This window comes from Bufo gargarizans, chromosome 5 (assembly GCF_014858855.1).
Source record: "Bufo gargarizans isolate SCDJY-AF-19 chromosome 5, ASM1485885v1, whole genome shotgun sequence".
Taxonomy (NCBI): domain Eukaryota; kingdom Metazoa; phylum Chordata; class Amphibia; order Anura; family Bufonidae; genus Bufo; species Bufo gargarizans.
The window spans coordinates 406,785,011-406,807,909 of NC_058084.1; the positions used below are offsets into that span (position 1 = coordinate 406,785,011).

General features: G+C 45.4%; 1 protein-coding gene across 8 annotated transcripts in view; it reads right to left on the reverse strand.

Annotated features, from left to right (window-relative positions):
* KMT2C (lysine methyltransferase 2C) overlaps positions 1 to 22,899 on the reverse strand; it is a 200,245-nt gene that overhangs the window by 81,350 nt on the left and 95,996 nt on the right. For 5 of the 8 annotated variants that reach the window (XM_044292878.1, XM_044292875.1, XM_044292874.1 and 2 more), the window contains exons 13-20: positions 21,921 to 22,624; positions 14,835 to 14,954; positions 7,414 to 7,527; positions 5,947 to 6,048; positions 4,630 to 4,734; positions 4,012 to 4,193; positions 2,668 to 2,832; positions 2,472 to 2,581 (exon numbers count right to left, since the gene is read on the reverse strand). In XM_044292878.1, the coding sequence (XP_044148813.1) occupies positions 2,472 to 2,581; positions 2,668 to 2,832; positions 4,012 to 4,193; positions 4,630 to 4,734; positions 5,947 to 6,048; positions 7,414 to 7,527; positions 14,835 to 14,954; positions 21,921 to 22,624 (1,602 nt within the window). Of the gene's footprint in view, positions 1 to 2,471; positions 2,582 to 2,667; positions 2,833 to 4,011; positions 4,194 to 4,629; positions 4,735 to 5,946; positions 6,049 to 7,413; positions 7,547 to 14,834; positions 14,955 to 21,920; positions 22,625 to 22,899 lie in introns of those variants that run through there. The other 3 variants (XM_044292880.1, XM_044292876.1, XM_044292879.1) reach the window with 2 other exon arrangements.

The following is a 22,899-nucleotide window of genomic DNA, read 5'->3' on the forward strand; positions in this document are numbered from 1 at the left end:
ACTTACTAATATATTGTAATTATCCATATTGCTTCCTCTGCTGGCTGGATTCATTTTTCCATCACATTATACACTGTGCGTTTCCATGGTTGTGACCAGCCTGCAATCCATCAGCGGTGGTCGTGCTTGCACACTATAGGACAAAGTGCCGCAATCTCTGGTGTCTGGGACCGAGGGAGCTCACATAGGCTGGTGCTTTTTTCTATAGTGTGGAAGCACAGCCACCACTGATGGATTGTAGGGTGGTCGTAACCATGGAAATGATGTGATGGAAAAATGAATCCAGCCAGCAAAGGAGGCAATATGGACAATCACAATACATTAGTAAGTGCCTTGTATTAACTTTCTCTATGTGATAAATGCTATTTGCTGAAGTGAGACAACCACTTTAAAGGGTATGTCACCATCTCATAAACTGATTACATATCACTAGGATATGTCATTAACGTCAGACAGGTGCAGGTCTGACCTCTGCGACCCGCTCCAATCTACAGAACAGGGGCCCTGAAGTGAACGGAGAACAGCCGTGCATACGCGGCCATACTTCATTCACCGCTATCACAGTTTCGAAAACAACGAGTGGTGACTTGGCTATTTCGGACAGTCCCATAGCGGTGAATGGTGCAGTGCGCTCTCCATTCACCACTATGGGGCCTCTAAAAATAACCAAGCGATCTTTGTGGGACCCCACTCTGGACACAGGATCCACACCTGACATTAAAGGCATATCCTGCCGATATGCCATCAATGTGTCAGATGAGCCAACACTTAAGACTATGGTGAGGCCCTCGTTACTTTACAAGCAAGACTGTATCCTATTCAATGGTGCATGTGGTCACCTCATTAAATGTACCCATCCAAACAAATGTGCCTCCTGCCATTGCTCTCTTGTGTCCTGCTAGATTATTTTTAAGTACTTGTCTGTGACACACATACACATTTCTGGTACACACACAAAACTGTACTATACATACAGCTCTGCTACACGGTTATCTTTAAGGCTACTTTCACACTAGCGTTCAGAGCGGATCCATCTGCATTATATTGTATAAAATTTTCTAAGTGTGAAAGTAGCCTGAGCGGATCCGTCCAGACTTTTACATTGAAAGTCAATGGTGGACGGATCCGTTTAAAGATTTAGCCATATGGTGTCATCTTCAAGCGGATTCGTCCCCATTGACTTACATTGTAAGTCTGGACGGATCCGCACGCCTCCGCACGGCCAGGCGGACACCCAGCGTTTAGGTGTCCACCTGCTGAGCGGAGCGGAGGCTGAACGCCGCCAGACTGATGCATTCTGAGCGGATCCGCGTCCACTCAGAATGCATTAGGGCTGGACGGAAGCGTTCGGGTCCGCTTGTGAGCCCCTTCAAACGGAGCTCACAAGAGGACAGCCGAACGCTAGTGTGAAAGTAGCCTAATAACTCACATTTCCCTACACTAATGCTGGTTGTATAGTTTTCCTGCTCTGGCTCCTCCCATTGAGGACATCAGAGGTCCTTAAGCTGTATTTGGAGTTTCCATTTCTATTCAGTACAGCATAGGACCCTCCTGCTGCTCATCATACAGATCGGTGTCAGGTAAGAAGAGAGAGGTGAGTGCATATGCACAGCTCTCTCACTGATCGGGCAAAGTGCTCTATTTGTGCTCTGCCGGATCATTAAGGAAGCAGTGAGGGGGTCTGGCCATGCCGGATCTCCCCGACTGCTGTTTATAAGACACAGGCAGTTTTTAGCAAGACTTTTTCTTGCTAAAGAAGTGCGTCCTATAAAGCGAAAAATATGGTATATTCTTTTATTATTTTATCACAATAGCTGACTAGGAAAAAATCTTTTAATAAGTAAGACAGCTGCATTAAGGCCCCCCCCCCAGACCACTGCTGTCTGTCTGTGCCTGCACTAATGTCAAACCATTAGTCTCTCATCCATGAACAATGTGACTCTTACCGACTGAACTGGAAGCTTAATGGTACGTTCACACATGACTTTTTCAATGAGCCAAATGTGAAGGAAAACAGCAGAAACACATTGGAAATGTTATCATAACTGATCCAAACACATTTAGTTAACCCTTATAAGATCTGACAGCTTTTTTTACTGGACATAATAAAGCATTCTCAAGTCAAACACGTTCAAAAAGTCTTGAATACAAGAGACTGTTCTGGAACTAGAAGGGTCGCAAAAGTTGCACATTTCTGCCCAATAAAACTTCTCATGTTTCTTGCTGTTTTCATTGCATTTTAGAAAAAGTAGGCAGTACTTAGCGGAAGGGCAGGGCCACCGCGGCACGACCCATTTACAATAAGTAACACCTAAAATTTAAGCTTCCATGATTCAGGCTCCTGAATTGCAAGTGAACTTTACTGTGACCTGTACAAGCCAAAGATGCTACCCCTGTGACATCCATAATAATTGTATAATACTATACATTCAATTCACTTGAACAATGCAGCCAGCAAATGTCCATCATACCTTGAGCTGGTATTACAAATGGCTTACACATGGCACAATCAAATCCACCGTCTGCTGCATTCTCAACTTCTGCTTCTGTGTGTAGGTTCTGACAAGTACCATGCGTCCACCTAAAAAAGTATAATCATTGGCAATTAATAATGAAATGCACCAAAGTAAAAAATAAAAGCACCGCTGGGTATAAACAGCCACTTACCTATCACACTGCCGACACTGAATGATCAGCTCATCCTCTATGTAGTTCTGAGCACATACAGGGCAGGTAGACAGGCTTGCACAGGGCGCACACTGGGTGTAGTTATTCTGCCACTCACATCGCAATCCCGGAGTGACTGCTTTGCAGTTGGTACACGATACACACCTGAAGAGAGGAAACTGTGTCATTTAAAGGGGCAGTCTCATTACAAATATTGGAATAAGTGTCTGATTGGTGCGTGTCTGACCCCTGGGCCCTCTCATGGAGCGGCAGTGATGCATTTGCATGGCCATTCCAGTCAACTCTATGGGACTGGTGGACATGTCTGGTGACAAGCGCTCCGCATTCTCTGGCAGTCCCATAGAGTCAAATAGAGTAGTAGCATGTCTGTGTAACCGCTGCTCCATTAAAACGGGGGAGCCAAGGGCCCCCCATTCTTGTGATCGGCGGGGGGCCCGATGGTCAGGCCAATGTCTTTCAGACACTTATCCATTAGCTTGTAGATTAGCAATATGTGTTTGTAACGGGACAGACCCTTTAAAAGGGGTCTGTCACCTATATTGTGCATATATAACGCAATTTACCTTTGTGCACTACAACATCAGTAAAACCATACCTATTGTTCTCGAATCACTGCTACTGTTCCCCATAAAGAGCACTTGGATGGATGAAAACGAAGCACCAAGCGTCCAGGTGGGAGTTTGCATTCTTCCATCTCAGAAGTCAATGCCAGGTCCTCCTCCCTTGCTCTTCCAAGTACTTCTGCTCTGTCGGAGAGGTCGCTGATCCCCTGCACCCAAATCCCGCTCAGGCTCTGACTACCACTTAGTCTGTGCATTGGTTTCACAGTATGTACTGCATGTGCACAGTGTACCCACCAGCACCGGAGTGGTAGTTTGCGTGTACATGAGATTTGAATGCAGTGGATTGATGACGACGCTGGCAACAGGGAAGAAGTACAGAGATAGTATTGGGCGCTAAAAATGCCCACCTGGGCACTTGGTGCACAACAGTACCTTTGTGTTACTTATAGATGCAAATTATAAGTGACAGAGGTATTGAAATACTATCCTATACAATGGTGGCAAATTGCTATAATAAGCCATTACTTTATTATCGGTGAGGGGCCAGCCTCTGGGACTGTCACTAATCGCAAGAAACAAGGAGCCTTTGGGCCAAGTTAGCCCTGCGTCGGGAATCATCTCCAGCCACCATGCTTGTAAAGGGCACTGCAGCCATTCACCCAATTCCCTGCTTCCCTCCACACAGATTATAGATAGAATACAAAATGTCTTCATTTTCACAATCTCAAGTTAAAGCAAAACACTTGACATTCAAACTGACCATTTACACTTCCAGCCTCCCTTGGGGACAGTTTGTAATGGTGGATCCAGGCAGTATGTATGGTAGCTTATGTCACAGTCATCACAGAGTAGCAGCCGCCCGGGATCTGTGGCCTTACCACAAGCCTCACACACTGTGCACTCCAAGCATCTCCAGCCTTTGCGAAGGATGACTTTAGTAATCTAGAGATTAAATTACAAAATAAATATTAAAAGAAAACAGCCCCTTCACCAGGTCTCATTCTTAGAACGAAGGGTTCTGGGAGTTACATATCAGTAACTTACCGCAGGGTAGGTCAACAATAGATGATCAGTGGGGGTTCAACTTACAGCAACCCCGATGACTAACTGTTGGAAGGGACCATGAGGATCTGGTGAGCACTGCGGCCTCATTCTGGGCCAGTCACATCACGTCCATCGATCACACGGCCTTTCTGCTGCTCAGTTCGATTCAAGTGAATGGGACGGAGCAGCAATCCTAAAGAACAGCTGCTATGCAATATACAGCTGTGTGCCTGGTATACTATGGAAAGGCCACAGTACTCTTCTAAGCAGCATGGCCCCTTCACACAGCTGATCAGTGGGAGAGTTGTACTAGATGAAACTTGCAGGTACTCACCTTAATACTGACACAGTATGGATGGTAACATTGCCCGCACTGAGAACAAGCAAGTAGTCTTCCTTCAGCACCTTTTCCAAAACTACCGCACACCACGCACATATCCTAGGAGTAAATCATATATTGTTATTCGACTACAAGAGGAATGTCTATCAGCTTTACTGAATAAAGGTGGGAGTCCCCCATCAATTATCTTCATATAAGCAAGTAAACAGCTTGTTCTATACAGCAGATAACCCCTTTATAGGGAAGGTTAAACTTCAAGCATCTGACTTGTAAAGTGCATAGTCCCACTGCAGTGAACGGAAGAATCCAACAAAAGACTAGGACAAAGAAATCCAAATACACAGCGTACACAGCTGTTCTGCAGGAGCTCCGGAAGGCACCCCCAAAGCTACAGCTCCATCCGTTGTGTGCAGTAGACAGAGCTGCTTCCATTGCAGTGATGGGGGCAGAGCTGCAGTTACCAACTCCATCCACAATGGCTGGAGCTGTAGTTCCAGAGCAGAACAGCTGATAACGTGTACGGGTGCGTGTCACGCTCACGCAGATTTGATGTTGATTGCCTATGCTGAGGATAGGTCATCAATGCTGGAAACCCTCTAAACCCCTTAAGGATGCAGTCTGGCATATAAGGCTTACTGATTTCAAAAGCCATAATTTTTCTATTTTCCATTAACATTGCCGTATAAGGGCTTATGTTATGTCTGGCAAGTTGTTTTTATGGTGTTCACTGCCTGGTAGCAATGACATTTTAAAGGGGTTTTTTGCTTTTTTTATATTGATGACCAATCCTCAAGATGGGTCATCAATATCAGATCAGCGGGGGTCCAACACCTGGCCGATCTACTGTTACGAAGAGAAAGCAGGGCTTGTACTAACACTGCCTTCTCTTCATTGCTTACCTGCTCGGTGCAGGTGTAATTACAGCTCAGCTGTCCCATTCACTTCAATGGAACCGATCCTTCTGATTTACTTGAGACCCCTGGCTGCCATCCCAAACCCTGCACTTGTGTTTGTGGGGTGCTGATTGGAGAACAGAGGGAGCTCCCACTCTGTCTAACTGATCATATGCTGAGGTCACTATTGATCACAACATCTGAGGGCTTAAAACTGCTGCCACTGGAATCTCAGATGCCAGAAGTGACAGCCATGTGCCTGCTGGGTAATACGGCTGGTCCTTCAAGCAGTACATGCAGAGCTTGTCCCGTGCCATGACATACTATTGTGGAACAGAATGCGCCAGCGGCCTGAGATGTACTAGTTACAGGAAGAGGTTAATGAGCAAACAAAATGGGTACAAGCAAACTGACTCACCTGATGTAAGGTGAACTTGTCGGTTGTGGAAAATAAAACTACTGTGTTGTGCATTGAGGTTTCTTCCTCCTCCTTGTATGATGAAAGATCCACCGTGGTTATCTAAAGAAACAATACAGAACACTTAGAGATCTCACAGGAAAATCCAATCCATGGCACACCACTTGTGTTGGATGAAGCCCCCACTAACAGACGAGAATACAGGCTTAACACTTTCATGGCATCTCAAGAAACAACAACTAGTTTCTTAATGAACTCTCCACTGAAGACTAATGGGACCATCTCAAATACCACATTGCACTCACTACGGCTGCTTTCACAGTGTTTGCTGGGCACATGTGACGTGTGCACCGGGAAAGCATCCAGCACTAACCTCAAAACGTATACAGCGTGCTGGACCAGTACATGACGGTATACATTTGGTTTGTTGCTGTATAGAAAAGTGAAGCAGAATGCTTCTTCCATACAGAGGCATGCACTAACAAATAACCCATATATTTCTTTTACATGGAACCTGTGGGCAACGTATCACACTAAGGGTACTTTCACACTTATTTAGGTGAGTTTCAGCTTAGTGAATGTTCCCCTTGGGGTACTTTCACACTAGCGGCAGGACGGATCCGTCAGGCTGTTCACCCACTGGGATCCGTCCTGCCGCTATTTCGCCATGCCGCCGGACTGCCGCACCATCCCCATTGACTATAATGGGGATAGGGGCGGAGCTCCGGCGCAGCACGGCAGTACACGTCAAGAGGTCGCTGGAATAAAAGTACTGCATGTCAAACTTTAGTCCAGCGGCCTCTCGCCGTGCTGCACCGGAGCTCCGCCCCCGTCCCCATTATAGTCAATGGGGATGGAGCGGCAGTCCGGCGAAATAGCAGCAGGGCTGATCCGATAGGGTGAACAGCCTGTCAGATCCGTCCTGCCACTAGTGTAAAGTACCCCAAGGGGAACATTCACTAAGCTAAAACTCACCTAAATAAGGCATATTTCAGGCACTATCTGCGATTTTGCCCCGCTCACGCCAGTTTCTAAAATTGTGGGCAGGGAAGGAGACAAGCCAGTTGGCCCCGTCTCATTCCTAATTTTCTGCGCCTGTTGTAGAAAATGGTTTTAATGCAAGACAGCAAGAAAGCGGTCTCACATATAGAACTTGTGCTGGTTGCGCTGAAGTTATGTACAGCCCCGCGCCTCTTCATAACTTCGGCGGATCTAACAGCAGCTATGGACCTTTACTAAGACCAGCGTCTAAAACGCCAGTCTTAAATGTGCCCCTAAATGCCTATATCACAGCATCCTTCTGAGATCTATGTCGGCCGATCCTCTTGACATATACATCTGAAGGACAGTGTAAAACGCAGCATTAAACACGCAAACAGAAAATCCATACACACCAACCAGTAGCACTACAACTCTCAGCAAGCTGGCGTATGGATATAAACAATAAAATAATGGCGTATACAGTACCCCTGGAAATATGAAGTTGCCTATGGGAGTTTTTAATTTTGAACGGCCTCTTCCCCCACGACCAGACAGACCAGAACCCCTCGGTCTCCTCCTAGGAAATCCAGATCCACGACCCTGTGAATAACAAAAGAAACTTTATCTAAAGTTTTATCAAGGTATAAAAACTGAAGAAAATGCAGTTCTCTTCCTTAATATGGCAGCCTATTGGGGAGACAATGGGGTAGAAGGAGAAAAATAAGTCATATTTTAGGCCACAATAACTTAGTGCATAACATCAGAATACCAGGATATACTGTATATAAGCTCCACAGCCGGGAGGATGCAGGAAACTCGGAAGCTTCATTAAGGTTCAATAAGGGCAAAAAGGTAAAGATGACCCCAAAATGAAGTAAACATAACTTTGACGTGTACAAAACGAAGAACTACATTTCCTTAACGGTAATTCAGAAATAGGGCACAAACCAGTGACTAATCACACCCATCATCCAGTAACACCTACCTGCTACAATTTTTCATCCCACTAACTAGAAATACATGTATAATAACCTATATAAAAAGGCTGAGTAACTCTGAAAATACACTGCATCTAGTACAAGTCACCGCCTGAAACTGTCCTCAACTACAATCATAAGTCTACAGATATCAGAGCTCAAATCCCCCAGCACTCCCTGCCAGTTTGACATCTGCAATGATCTTGCTCTAGATTTTGAAGGAAATGTGCGATCAGAAAATCAAAGGGTTTTGTTTGTTTTTTTTAGATTTTTTGGCGATTATTTTTTCACCATGTCACTATTAAAAAAAAAAAAAAAAAATTATGTAATTCTGCAATTTTCACAATGGCCACCAGGCCTAAAATATGTTAAACGGGTGGTCTGGTTTCCCATATTGACGTATCCTCACGACAGCTCATCAATATGGGAAACCACACAGCCCCTTCAAGACTAGACACAATGGACAGGAGGGGAATTCATAGACTTCTTTGGGAGAGATTTCTAGGCATGCTCTGTGACCTGTGCAGAGGTCAGGACGATAAGCTGTGATATCACCTACTGTGAACGGTGGATAATGTGTTATCTATATAGGAGGTGTTACTTGTCATGGTAATTCTGCCTGTGGTGACAATGATAATAGCCACGGAAAGGTTATTTGTACAGAACAGGAAATCATGACCTATTATTAGACATAGTGGTCAGTGTGAAAATTGCATGATTGTATAATTATTTTTTTAGCTATAGTGACATGGAAAAATTCTAAAAATAAAATAAAAAGAAAATTGATGTTTAACCTAAAAACGTGATTTAAAGAGGACCTTTCACTAGAATAAAACATCAAAACTAACTATACAGACATGGAGAGCGGCACCCAGGGATCTCCCTGCACTTACTGTTATCCCTGGGCGCTGCTCCGTTCTCCCGGTATAGCCTCCGGTATCTTTACAGTTAGGCTCCACCCAGGGGAACCTGCCGTCGTCTCGTTCTCCCATGCTGTAGCGCTGGCCAATCGCAGCGCTCAGCTCATAGTCTGAGAGGCTTTTTTTTCTCTCAGGCTATGAGCTGAGCGCTGCGATTGGCCAGCGCTACAGCATGGGAGAATGAGATCCCTGGGCGCCGCTCTACATGTCTGTATAGTTAGTTTAGATGTTTTATTTTAGTGAAAAGTCCTCTTTAAGCAATAGGTCATTTGGTTAAATATTAATAATACTTTGCATCTAGCAGTGCCAATGATAGATTACTGCCATAAAGGACAGCCTGCATTCTGCTATCAGATTTATACAGTCCTGATCAAAAGTTTAGACCACTTGAAAAATGGCAAAAGAAAAATAATCATATTTTCCATAGTAACAAGGTTCCAAGTAGAGCTTCAACATCTGACAAGAAATGGGAGTGAGACAAAACATTTTTTGAGCATTCAATTATTTGAAAATAACGATTAAACTGAAACAGGCCGTTTTTCAGCTTATCAAAAGTTTAGGACCACATTCCTTTAAAAGGACAAATCTGTGCAAAGATGTGGATTCATTGTCATTTTCTGTCAGGTAGTAACACGTTGTGATGGCAAAGGCAAAAAAGGTGGTCGGGTTGTTGAACTGCATAAGCAGGGTCTCTCACAGGGCGCCATCGCTGCTCAGGTGGGACGCAGTAAGACAGTCATTTGGAATTTCTTACATGATCCCTGAGGGTTATGGAACAAAAAAAGTCAAGTGGAAGACCCCCAAAAATTTAATCAGCACTGAGCCGGAGGATCCAATTGGCTGTCCGTCAAGACACTGGACGATACTCGACCAAAATTAAGGCCCTTACTGGTGCTGACTGCAGCCCCATAACCATCAGACGGCATCTGAGACTGAAGGGCTTCAAAAACAAAAAACGTCTTCAAAGACCTCGTCTCCTTGAACGCCACAGAACTGCTCGTTTGGACTTTGCAAGAGAGCACCAAACATAGGACATTCAAAAGGTGGAAGAGATTTTTATTCTCTGATGAGAAAAAATGTAACCTTTATGGTCCTGATGGTTTCCAACATTACTGGCATGACAAGCAGATCCCACCTAAGATGTTTTCTACGCGCCACAGTGGAGGGGGCGCCATAATGGTCTGGGGTGCTTTTTCCTTTAGTGGAACAATGGAGCTTCAGGCCACTGGCTATGTCCAGATGTGTTGCAGAGAGCATTCCTCATGACTGAGGGCCCTCGTCTGTGTGGTAACGACTGGGTTTTTCAACAGGACAACGCTACAGTACACAATGCCCGCAGGACAAGGGACTTCTTCCAGGAGAATAACATCACTCTTTTGGCCCATCCTGCGTGTTCCCCTGATCTAAATGCAATTGAGAACCTTTGGGGATGGATGGCAAGGGAAGTTTACAAAAATGGACAACAGTTCCAGACAGTAGATGGCCTTCGTGCGGCAGTCTTCACCACTTGGAGAAATGTTCCCACTCACCTCATGGAAACGCTTGCATCAAGCATGGCGAAACAAATTTTGGAAGTGATAAACAATAACTGCGGAGGTACTCATTACCGAGTTCATGTTTGGAAGTTGGATTTCTGTTTTTGGGGGAGGGGGGGGGGGGTGTTAGTTTTTTTTTTTTTTCGGCGGTGTGGTCCTAAACTTTTGATCAGCTGAAAAACAGCTGATTTCAGTTTATTTGTTGTTTTCATTATATTGAATGCTCAAAAAATGTTTTGTCTCACTCCCATTTCTTCTTGTTGCATGTTGAAGCTCTACTTGGAACCTTGTTAAGAGCCAGCCATGCTAAATAGATTTTTTGCCATTTATTAAGTGGTCTTAAACTTTTGATCAGGACTGTAGCTCAAAGGAGGGAGATTTGGTTACTCTAGCCTTGCTGCATTATCGGCACACTCCTGTAAAGAGCATTCGTCAACAGGATCAACCCTATAAAACCAGGCAATATGCCTGGTAAGGATCACCAAGCTGAAGAAACCCATACCTTTCCTACCTTGATCTGTTCAGGGATTTAGGAGAAACCAGTGTTTTAAACATGTGTATTGGGGCTCACATGCATCGGTTGGCCCTAGCCACTCCTTAGCGTCTCTGTCAAGCAAAAGGTTGAATCAGACTTAGGCTACTTTCACACTTGCGTTCGGGGCTCCGCGGGCGGGTTCCGTTTGAAGGCTCTCACAAGCGGCCCCGAACGGATCCGTCCAGCCCTAATGCATTCTGAGTGGATACGGATCCGCTCAGAATGCATCAGTCTGGCACCGTTTGTCCTCCGCTCCGCTGGCGGACACCTGAACGCTGCTTGCAGCGTTCGGGTGTCCGCCTGGCTGTGCGGAGGCAAACGGATCCGTCCAGACTAAGGCTACTTTCACACTAGCGTTCGGGCGGATCCGTTCTGAACGGATCCGCTCATAATAATGCAGACGGAGGCTCCGTTCAGAACGGATCCGTCTGCATTATATTAGCAAAAAAAAGCTAAGTGTGAAAATAGCCTGGGACGGATCCGTCCAGACTTTCAATATAAAGTCAATGGGGGACGGATCCGCTTGAAGATTGAGCCACATTGTGGCATCTTCAAACGGATCCGTCCCCATTGACTTACATTGAAAGTCTGGACGGATCCGCACGGATCCGCACGCCTCCGAACGGCCAGGCGGACACCCGAACGCTGCAAGCAGCGTTCAGCTGTCCGCCTGTCCGTGCGGAGGCGAGCGGAGCGGAGGCTGAACGCCGCCAGACTGATGCAGTCTGAGCGGATCCGCCTCCATTCAGACTGCATCAGGGCTGGACGGCTGCGTTCGGGTCCGCTCGTGAGCTCCTTCAAACGGAGCTCACGAACGGAAACCCGAACGCTAGTGTGAAAGTAGCCTTACAATGTAAGTCAATGGGGACGGATCCGTTTGAAGTTGACACAGTATGGCTCAATTTTCAAACGGATCCGTCCCCCATTGACTTTCAATGTAAAGTCAAAACGGATCCGTTTGCACTATCATGAACAAAAAAAAAAAAAAAAAAAAAAAAAAAAAAAAAAATTATTTTTTTTTTTTTTTTTTTCGTTCATGGTAATGCAAACGGATCCGTTCTGAACGGAGCCACCGTCTGCATTAATATGAGCGGATCCGTTCAGAACGGATCCGATCGAACGCTAGTGTGAAAGTAGCCTTAATGAATTAGATGGAGGGGGAAGGGGGTGTCTTGGAAAGCAGAGTGGATGATTAAAGGTGCACTGAGTGGCTAGGACCCACCCTCTGTGCACTTAAACCAAATTTTTATGTTTGAAGTAATGATTTCTCTCAAATACCTCAACAGATGCAGCTGATAGGTGCCCTTTAATAAGGAGTGATGCTAAGTATTCTCGAGAACTGCCATATAGGCATCTATATATCTATAAGGGTCCATTCACACATCCGCAAATGGGTTCACATATGTTCTGCAATATCGGGAATGGGTGCGGACCCATTTATTCTCAATGGGGCAGGAATCGATGCGGAGAGCACATGAAGTTCCCGAGCGCGCCCCTGAACTTCTGGCCCGAACTTACGGACAAGGATAGGCAGTTCTATTGGGGGGGGGGGGGATGCCGGATCCGCAATACACCACGGACATGTGAATGGACCCTAAAGATGATCCTCCTTACTTTTATATTACACAGTTAAAGACTTAGAAATGAAAAAAGAAGCTAAGTAAATGAAAAGGCCTAGCTTCAAAAGGTCAGTGCATTAACCTAACAGTCACATTAAAATTGGAAAAACCCTCCCAAAAATGTGTCTGCAGTAAATCTTGTTGGCGCATAACTATAACTTTTAAATGTTTTATTTTTTTATTTTGTGGGATAAGTTGTAGGTCTCCAGACTGAAGGGAAAGGGGGGCAACTGCTTTAGCTGCTCATATCTCTGGTTTGGTAGCAGCTAGAGATAGTGGCTTCGTATTGTTTGGCATTCCAAGTTTTCAGACAATACCAGAATTACAGCAATATGTTCAGTACAGGGGAAGATATCAGTGATAAAATTCGGCATGCAGCGAATGCAGCTGAAAGTGAAAGTAAAAGTAAAAACAGGTTTTACCCACAATTACTCCCAACTCGATTCCTAACAGTGATATCTCCTGCTTGTCTTGGGCTAATGCTGTCATTTTGGTATTCTATGAAAGCCTGGAATGCCAGCTTTTAAACGAGACCTGGACCTAGCTGCTACCAATCAAGCGATATCAGCAGCTAAAGCATTCCCCCCCCCCCCCCCCATCCACTTCTACCCGAGCCAAGCTCCGGCAGAACAGTTACCCACAGCACTAGCTGAGCTCTGGAAAAACAGTGAGGTGGTTAAAGAGGTTTTCCTGACTCTCTAAAAACATCCAAGCTTTCTTCTAGTATTTAAAAGAGATAGTTTGGTTGGTACTTAACGTCACATTGCCGATGCCACTGTCTCCAATGCACTCACACAGACTGCAGGCTCTTTCGCTCGTGTGAAACTGGCGTAAACTTTTTCCTTACCCTTTTATGTTTTTGTTAGCTGTTCTCTGGGACTGTGGCCTTAGGGATATTTATTGCCTGTCCTGTTAATTTTGGACAGAGCATGCACATCTTGCCTAAAGGTGGCCATACTCCTTTGCTGTTGCTCCCAGCCTCCCCATACATATGCAAGCTCGGCTGGATCATGGCTATGTTTTCAATGAGAAGAGGAGAATAGGCCATTCCGTGTGAGAGCTGTATTTCCCGGGCTGAACTCTGCTCCTCAATATAATGATGATTTATAATGCTGTGCATTCCTGTCTGAACGTGGCTGTGCTGAATAGTACTGACTAAGTTATGCGAGTACAGTTCAGTAGATCTGAGATCGGGCAGAAACACACATGTTTATAAATCATTATAATGCTGTCAGTTCGTGTCACGGGAGCAGTGTTCAGCCCAGGACTTACTGCTGTCACGCGGAGCATGTTTCCCAGACTGAATATGCTCATGTGAGACTGGCCTAAAGCTTTACATGATGTTGTGCTAATGGTACATTTACATAGCGTCAAGTCTGTACATCTGTCAAAGATTGATCAGCTCTTGTAGAAAAGTTGCAGACAATCTTAGTGAACAGGGAGAGGACACATACTTACATTTAATGGAGCAAAGACATAAAAGCTGCAGCAGCCGCATCAGAAAAGCCTTTACAGTGAATGTGTCGGGCGATTTCTGCTGCCCTGAGAGGATGGCATGATGGGAGAGAAGCTCAGCTTTGTGATATATAACTCCTGTGTAAGGGCTCATGCACACGACAGTGATCGGCCCCAAAAACAAGGGCTGTGTGTCTGCTACCTCTCCCAGGTCAACCTCGGCTCCTCTAACCTGAACTGACCGTATCATAGTAATCATATGATGATGTGAGTACAATGCAATAGCCCCGTGATCAGATACAAACTGAACCAACTGGATCATAAATGACAATAATACAGTCACTTCACGTCAGGGGAGCCACGGTCGGCCCAGGAGATGCAGCCGACACATGGACCGTTTTTCCCAGGCCGATCATGGTCGCGTGCATGACATGACAGGACTCCTAGGAAAAGTACAGAGTCCAGATGAGCCACCCACATAGGATGACTGACAGTCTTCAGTCCACACACCAATATAGGGAGAGCTGCCAATCATCCCTTGTGAGCAGGGTCAGCGGGACTCTCAGTGGCTCTCCTAGGATTAGGAGTCCTATCAGGGTTTATTCAGCTCTTCCCCCACCTACATGGCACAGAGCTCAGCTTTTCTCCCTCTTTCATATCCTAATCTAAGATAGAGTGGCAGAAATCACCTGACGGGGTCGCATTAGAAGAAATCTTAAGAAATATAGGTAACAGGGACGAAGCTGGCAAAGACTGCACACAATGAAGGCGTAATATCCTGAAGTGGACACATCTAGCGCAGTCTCTTCCTCCAGCTTCTAGTTCTACAGAAAACACGATAAGAAGTAGAAATGCAACTTATTTACCACTTTGATGCTCCAAAATGGATTGCCGGGAAGCTGTCTGGATTTAAAAATGTCCCAACCCTCTGAGCCATCAGCTGACCAGGAAGGTGGGCTCACTGTATTATTGGTACTCCAAGTGCCCTAAGACATGGCAGGTGAGAAAATATATGTATAAACTTAGCAACACAAAAAAAATAAAGCCAGCAACATAAAGGGTTAGAAAAGCCAAGCAAATGTAGACAATGAGACGGCCACAATTAATCTGAAACATAGCACGACATGCACCAGGGCTTTGTGGTGAGCGAGGGGCAAGACCACTGAAAGAGGAGCCGTCACCTCTCCTGACATGTGTGCTTTAGGAACTACTTGAGTTCCTCATGTTATAACAACTCCGGACTATAAGTTCTCATGGCTCTGTTGTGTCATTCCTCTATTACTCCTATCGGAAGTTAAAGAATGAAAAGTCTGCAAAAGGACCAACTGGGTGTTACTAGTTGACGGTGTCTGGTGCTACCCAATCATAGCTGCCTGCGACTGTGCAGGGGCACACACCCAGCTGGTAACGCCCAGATGGAATTTCATGGCAAACTGCTGGCATCTCTTTCTAGTACAAATCACAGAAGAACAGTAGAAATAACAGGACAGTCATAAGAAATTATTACATGGTGAACGCAAAAATTTACTAAAAGAACTCATGTCCGGAGCGGTGACAGGTCCTCTAACTTTTCGGCAATACAGCTTGGAAGTCTGTGTGTAGGTCTTCAATCGATTGTGGAGAATAGGTTCATCTGGTGACCGGCTAGGCCTTCACAGGCTGCTCATGGCATTTATTAGGAACTTTTTCACATTGACCTCATTTTGCTATGAGCAGATACAGTAGACGGGAAGAGGCAATAACCACCTCAGCCAATCAAATCTCTGCCTTTATTCTCCAACCTGTGCTTGAAAATTAACAGCAGGGCTTTGATTGGTTGTAGGGTTTCTCCGATTTCCAGAACCCAATGTACCGGGTTCTTGTGCATCGGAGGCTCTATGCAGTGCTAGGATGGACATCTTGGAAGAACCTGACAGACCCCCATTTAAAGGGAACCTGTCACCGGGATTTTGCATATAGAGCTGAGGATATGGGCTGCTAGATGGCCGCTAGCACATTAACCGGAGATGTGTCCTGTACGCGAGATGAGTCAGGGACAGGACTCATCTCAGGTTAATTTGCATATGTATCAAATAGGTTTTTTTTTGCACAATAAAAGCACACAGAGCTATGGGGACTGGGTATTGCGGATGTTCTAGCGGCCATCTAGTAACCCATGTCCTCAGCTCTATACCCCAAATCCTGGTGACCGGTTTCCTTTAAGTCAGTCAGGAGCTGCTGCTCACGGTTTTGCAATGGATGTAAGAGCGGTGCGGCTTCTGTTATATCAGTGTACAGAGCTTACTAGCAGAAGTACTGCGGGCTCTGTGGTTACAGGGGCCATACTGCTCCAGTAAAGCATATTCATTGCATAATATACTTTCTGTATCAATTCCTCAACGTTTGCAAGAAACCCGATTGCAGGCAACGAATGGAAACATGCAATCGTTTTTTTCCCCAGTGAATACAATCTGTCCTGATGATGTGGATGTACAGGTGCTCCGCTCCTTACAGTACAGCTATCAGAGCCGACAACCTGTGTGTCCATCACAAGAGCAGGACTGACTTGTCCTCCTGGAAGAAAACCATGTGGTTTCCGTCTAGATCATGGCAGAGATGTAAAAAAACAGATCCAGAAAATTGCATAACCTTTTCATTATACAATGCATACGCTTTAAAGGGTTTTCTGGACTTGGATAATGATGATCTATTCTGAGGCTAGGTCATCATTATAAGATAAGTAGGAGTCCGTCCGTCCGCACAGATCAGCAGTTTTGAGCAGTCACTATACAGTGGATGTAAGGCTCCATCCACTGATCAGTACCCGGCATAGCCGCTACATAGAGGGCAGAACCTTGTGCTTCCAGCCCCATCTACTGTATACTTTCCAGCGGCTGCCCACGGACTGGGGTCTTTTGGTCATTCACCAACTCGGGCCGTGTTCACATTTGCGTCGTGGTTTCTGTAAGTATCAGAAATCTAAAATGCATTGCTGAAGCGGTCACAGAAATCGACGGTGGCCAATGAACCCCACTGACATCTTCTGGCGAGTTGACTTGGAAACAAAAACAGCACCATGCACAAATGTGAACACTGCCTGATACGTTTCTTTTAGATCAGCTATAAAACCCAATGGGCGATGAGGACTGAAGAAATTCATGAGTAACATGACACTGAATATAAAGGCAAACTAAAATGTTTTAAATGCCTGAAGTTTAAAGGGGTTCTGCACCTTTGAGGGAGTTTTTGGTAAACCCCCCCTCCTGAGCAGAGCTGCAAAGCATATTTACCTGCTTGCCGGTGCTGGGTCCTCACTCCTTTACTCCACGGCCTCAGCTGCTCCGCTGGGCTTCCCGGATATAAACTTCCTGTTAGATACTGCTGCAGCCCATTGCCGGCCACAGCGGGAACCTGAGCAGGTCACCTCAGCAGTATCAAACAGGAGGTTTACATCCAGGCATCGCAACGGAGCAGCCGAGGACAGGGAGCAGGGGATTGGGGAGCCGGCAGCAGGTAAGTATGCTTCCCTTCACAGGTCTGCCTAGGGTGGGCGGGTTACCAAATAGGTGCACAACCCCTCTAAAGGGACGATCACAGAAAATCCTGATACATCGTGTTATATCTAAACCAGGACCTGGAGTTGAGCGGGACTTGATTCTGACATGCTTTAAATGCATGTCGTGCACCGCCCCTCCAGCCCAGTACCAAGCATAGCACAATACACCAGCCGTTCCTGGGATGTTCCTTTAAATAACTCGCTTGCTGTTTTTATCAAACGTATTATTGCCCATGATAATAAAATGTCAGCACTAAAATGAATAGTTTAAATATTACTCAGCATAATATAAAAATAAATAAAAAACGGATAAAAAGCATAATAAAAAAAAAAAAGGGGAAGCATGACGGACGGTATGAAGACATCTCAGAGCAAGCAATGGTAGGGCTGTCCATGTTACTTTTAGTGCTCAGGCACAGATGCAGCAGACACATGGGCCAGACGGGCCAATCACTATAGGAAATCAATGGAAAGAGAAGGTGCAGATGCCGGCATATATTCGATGACAGCTGTCCAAACACACCAAATACACCAGCCAGATAATACGTTTTCGGGGTGCCCAGGCTACTTAGCGGTGGCAGAGGTCGGTGGTTTTGGATTTAAATATGCCCCATTCTTTGTGAGGTGTCTGGCAGCGGTTTAGTCCCTCCTCCTCCATACACACAGAGCTGAGCCCAATGGTCCATGTATGGAGGGAGGGAATAGCTGTGGTGAAAAGCACCATACCCCACAGGACGGGGGATAACAAACTGATCGGTGGAGGTCTGACCACTGGGACCTCCACGGATCCCATCCTCACGGAGCCACCAATCAGTTAGCTTTCCCCTATCCTTTTATACTTGGCACAACCCCTTTAAAGACTATTCTCACCTAAGATATTTATGGCAGATCCACAGGAGTCCCACCTATCTCTATAACGGGGATCGGAAACCTTCGGCACTCCAGCTGTTCTGAAACTACAACTCTCAGCAAGCTCCATTCATTTCTATGTGAGGTCTTAGAAGAGCAGGGCAGGTATGCATGCTGGGAGTTGTAGTTTCACAACAGTTGGAGTGCCGGAGGTTGTCTACCTCTGCTCTACAATGAGGACCTTGAACACAAAGGTGCTTCTCAACTAAGGGAGTCACATAGACGGCAAGCATCTCTCCATTCGGGCCCCGCAAGGTGGTGGTTGGGGTGGGACCCTAATTTGTTGGACTTTAACGTGAAAATGCCATAAATGTCTAAGACGGAAAAATCCCTTTTAACTGCAAATACTGTTATCTATAGAGTAAGGGCTCATGCACACGAAGATATTTTCTTTCAGTGTCAGTTTTTTTTTTTTTTTGCAAACCATATGCGGAATCATTTTAATGGGTCTACAAAAAAAATGGAAGTTACTCAGTGGGCATTCCGTTTCCTTATGTACTTTCCGCAAAAAAAAAAAACACGTCCTATTATTGTCCGTATTACATAGTACTGTTCTATTAGGGCCCAGCTGTTCCGTTCTGCAAAATAGGGAATGCACACGGACGTCATCCGTATTTTTTTTGAAGATCCATTTTACAGTCGTGTGCATGAGCCCTAAAGAAAGAAAACAAACTGAACGATTCTAATAAAAGACTGAGATTAAGATGGCCGCAGAAGGTCCCAGTTATCCTCAATGGTCTCCAGGTCCGTGGTCCATGAGACATGAACAAAAGTAGTGCATGCCCTCGGGGTCCGTGCAGAAAAACAGAGGGGGTGAACCGCATCAATGACTTTCGTGGATCCATGTGCAGTCCCTGAAAAATAAGCCCGTCTAAATCTAGCCTTAACACAAGACCGGCTTCATATTATTGAAAGTGTGGCCTATCAGAACAGGCCATCATCATCAGCTGTTCTGCAGTAGCTCCAGCGCCAAAACCACACAGCTCCGTCGCGCAGCAGACAAAGCTGTTACTGCAGTGCTGCTCTCATTCACTTCAACGGGAACAGCGATGCAGTAACCAGCTCTGTCCAGTGGATGGAGCTGTGCAGTTCCAGTACAGACACAGGGGGGGGGGGGGGGGGGGGGGGGTGCTGGACCCTCACCAATCAGATACTGAAGGCCTATCCTGAATACAGAACATAACACCACGGATACAACATGGATGCCGTCAATCTTTAATCCACGTGCTGAGCAGTGTCCATGGAATACAGACACATGGAGGGGGGGGGGGAAACGGAAACACGGACCAAATATGGATCCTTCACTAGTGAACCACTGAGCATCTTGTCACGGATGTGTGAATGAGGCCTAAACCTCATACTGCCTGACAGCTGGCGACACAGCACAGCGAGCAGGTTCCCTAGATTTACTTCCTTATATTAAGGCACAGGAGACCTTAGAGTCGTGTAAAAACTAATTATTTCAGTACACTATTACATGACAATGGATATGCTGACTACTGAAAATACAACCAAAAGAAGAAAAAAAAAAACATTTTAAACAAAAATCAATATTATAGTAGTTTTAAAAGACTTTTTTTTTTATAGCCATTTCCTGGTTATTTCTCTGCTACCAGAAAGGAAGGGTGACGAGGTCCTTGAATCTTCCACAAGGTGGTATCAGAAGCTTTCCTTAAGGCTGGGTTCACACCTGAGCGTTTTACAGCGCGTTCCTACGCGCTGTAAAACGCACAACAGGCAAGAACCAATGATTCCCTATGGGAATGGTTCTCACCTGGGCGTTTTACAGCACGTACGATCGCGCTGTAAAACGCCCGACGCTCAAACAAGTGCTTGAGCTTTTTTTGGGCGTTTGTCACGCGTTCCCGCACATAGAAATTCGGGAACGCGCGACAATGTGTGAACGCCAGTCTCTGTATGCGCGATTGTAAACGCCCGTACAATCGCGCATACAGAGCGCTCGTTTCAGAACGCTCAGGTCTGAACCCAGCGTAAGGCTCCTTGAAGTCGAGCGTGTGTCACGCTGCAAGTCCGCAGCTCCCGTCCTGACCTCCGGGGGTCACATAGCATTATATTGATTTATGATGCTATGTAACCCTTACAGTCCTGGAATGTATTGGATAACACTAACAGCATTATGTCAGTGTCATCTAATACATTCCAGAACTGTAAGGGTTACATAGTATCATAAAATCAATATAATGCTATGTGACCCCCGGCAGTGCTGGGAGGTCAGGACGAGAGCTGCGCAGTGTGACACACTGACACGCGCTCGTCTGCAAGGGGCCTAAGAGTCCTATGCGGGAGACATACTGTACATGGGAAGGATCTCCCGACGTACGCCTTCAAAACTGCATAAACATACAATGGAGCTAAATGTAAAAATGTATACCGTGCGGTTTGTGTTTTTTTGCTGTCATGTCTGCATGAAATAGCCGACTATGCTTTTAAATAATGCAAAAAATCTACACTGGCATATATCACTGTTAGCTGGGTGAACAGAGCCCTACAGATAAATTTGGTGTAGAAAATGGGAACTTTCCCCAATGGTCCATAAAGGGTTTAAAGGCGAGGTTCACATAAAAATAGGTTTATTCGTTTCTAAGAAAGGAGTTCCGGTGCCTCCACACAGATATTCTGCCATGGATTACACCCTGTGCAAGGCAAAAGGTTAAGTCCGCAGCATCAATTGACAGGCTGCAGTTTTAAAACCTGCAAAGTAGGTCAATTTAGGCCCCTTTCACACAAGAGAGTTTTCCGCACGGGTGCAATGCGTGATGCGAATCCGGACGATTCATTTCAATGAATGTTCTATATTCTGTGATTTTCACGCAACGCTGGACTCATAGAAGTGAATGGAGCGGAGTGAAAATCTGTGCGGATGCAATGCGTTTTTCACGGATGGTTGCTAAGAGATGTTGTTTACATACATTCAGTTTTTTATCACGTGTGTGCAAAACGCATTGAACCCGCGCAAAAAAAAAACTGAACACAATCGCAGACAAAACTGAATGACTTTGCCTGCGAAATCGCACATTTTTCACTGAATGCATTCGCAACGCATCCAGACCTAATCTGGACACTCTCGTCTGCATGGGGCCTTACTCTGCAGATCTGGGAGTAGTTGGGAGCAGTTCAAGACTACACAGGAGGAGGCGGCACACACTATACAACACGTAGATTTATCTGGATTCTACAGTACACTCGTCTGTTTACAGGCTTGTTAGGTATTAAAAGTCATTTTTACCAGAAATCTCTATTTTAAGAAGTGTGGCGATAACAAGTGAATATGTCAAAACCAATATAAAAGCTCGCCCTGCAATTTCAGGTTTAGGGCTCATGCACGCGGCTGTAGTTTCAGTCTACATCCGATCTGCATGTTGGGCGGATTGGATGCGGACCCATTCATCTCATCGGGGCTGCAGAAGATGCGGACAACACAACTTTGAGCTGTGGGCATCCGCAAGTCCATGTAAGTGAACAAGTAAGTAATATAAAGAATATGTACCTGTCTTGATCTCGGTCTGCCAGGAGAAAACTTCCTTTTGGTGATAGCTGGCTTACCCATGCCAATTTTTGGAGTTACAGATATAAATGTGGTTTGAAAGGCATTTGCTGTGCTATAAGTATGTGCTGGAGTTTGACTTTGAAAGATTTCATTAGATGAGTGAAAGTCAATGGAGACGGCAGGGGAGGATGACACACTGGTCTTACTGGTGTCCACAGAGGTTGCCGGAGACTCCATCCCAGTAGGAGACTTCATACTTTTGTGCCCTAGAGGTGAGCTCATTTCTGTAAAAGTCTCACTGTTTGGAGTAGTTCCAATGTCATGAACATCAGAAGTTTCCGAAACCAAAGGATCATCCTTTTTTGGGGAAATGTGTTCATGACTTCTAGTCAAACCAAAGTGCTCTTCTAACTTAGGATCCGCTGCGAGCTCAAACTTTGATGGTGATCGACAAGAATCCTCAAGGACATGTGGGTCACTGCTGTCCTCAGTAGGACTTTGAGTTTCTTGGTGATGAAGCGGACTTGCTTCATCATGAAGACATAGTGGCTGCTGAGTTGATATCTTCTTGCTTGCAGCCTGGCCTACGACCTCATCTGGTACCACGTGCATGTGGTCTGAATGAGAGATGTCCATATCATTTGCTTCTTCATGGTAGGGAACATCTGTTTCCAGGTCTGCTTTTTCTTTGTGCTCTGGTGTCACTGCAAAGAATGGAAAATTGTTTAAATAATTAATCACGGAACCACATATATTTTTCTTATATTCACAGAAAGAAAAAGAGCAGAATTGCGCGGCTTCGACGTACACTTTCTCTCTGTAAGGGCGCCTTCACACACTGCGGATTTTGCTGCAGAATTTCCCCACTATTGAAAATCTGTTCCATTTTCACATGAAAGAGGCTTGCAGAAATCCACATGCTTGCTGCCCCATTTAAATGAATGGACCAGATTTTCAGTCGCAGAAAATTCTAAGGCCT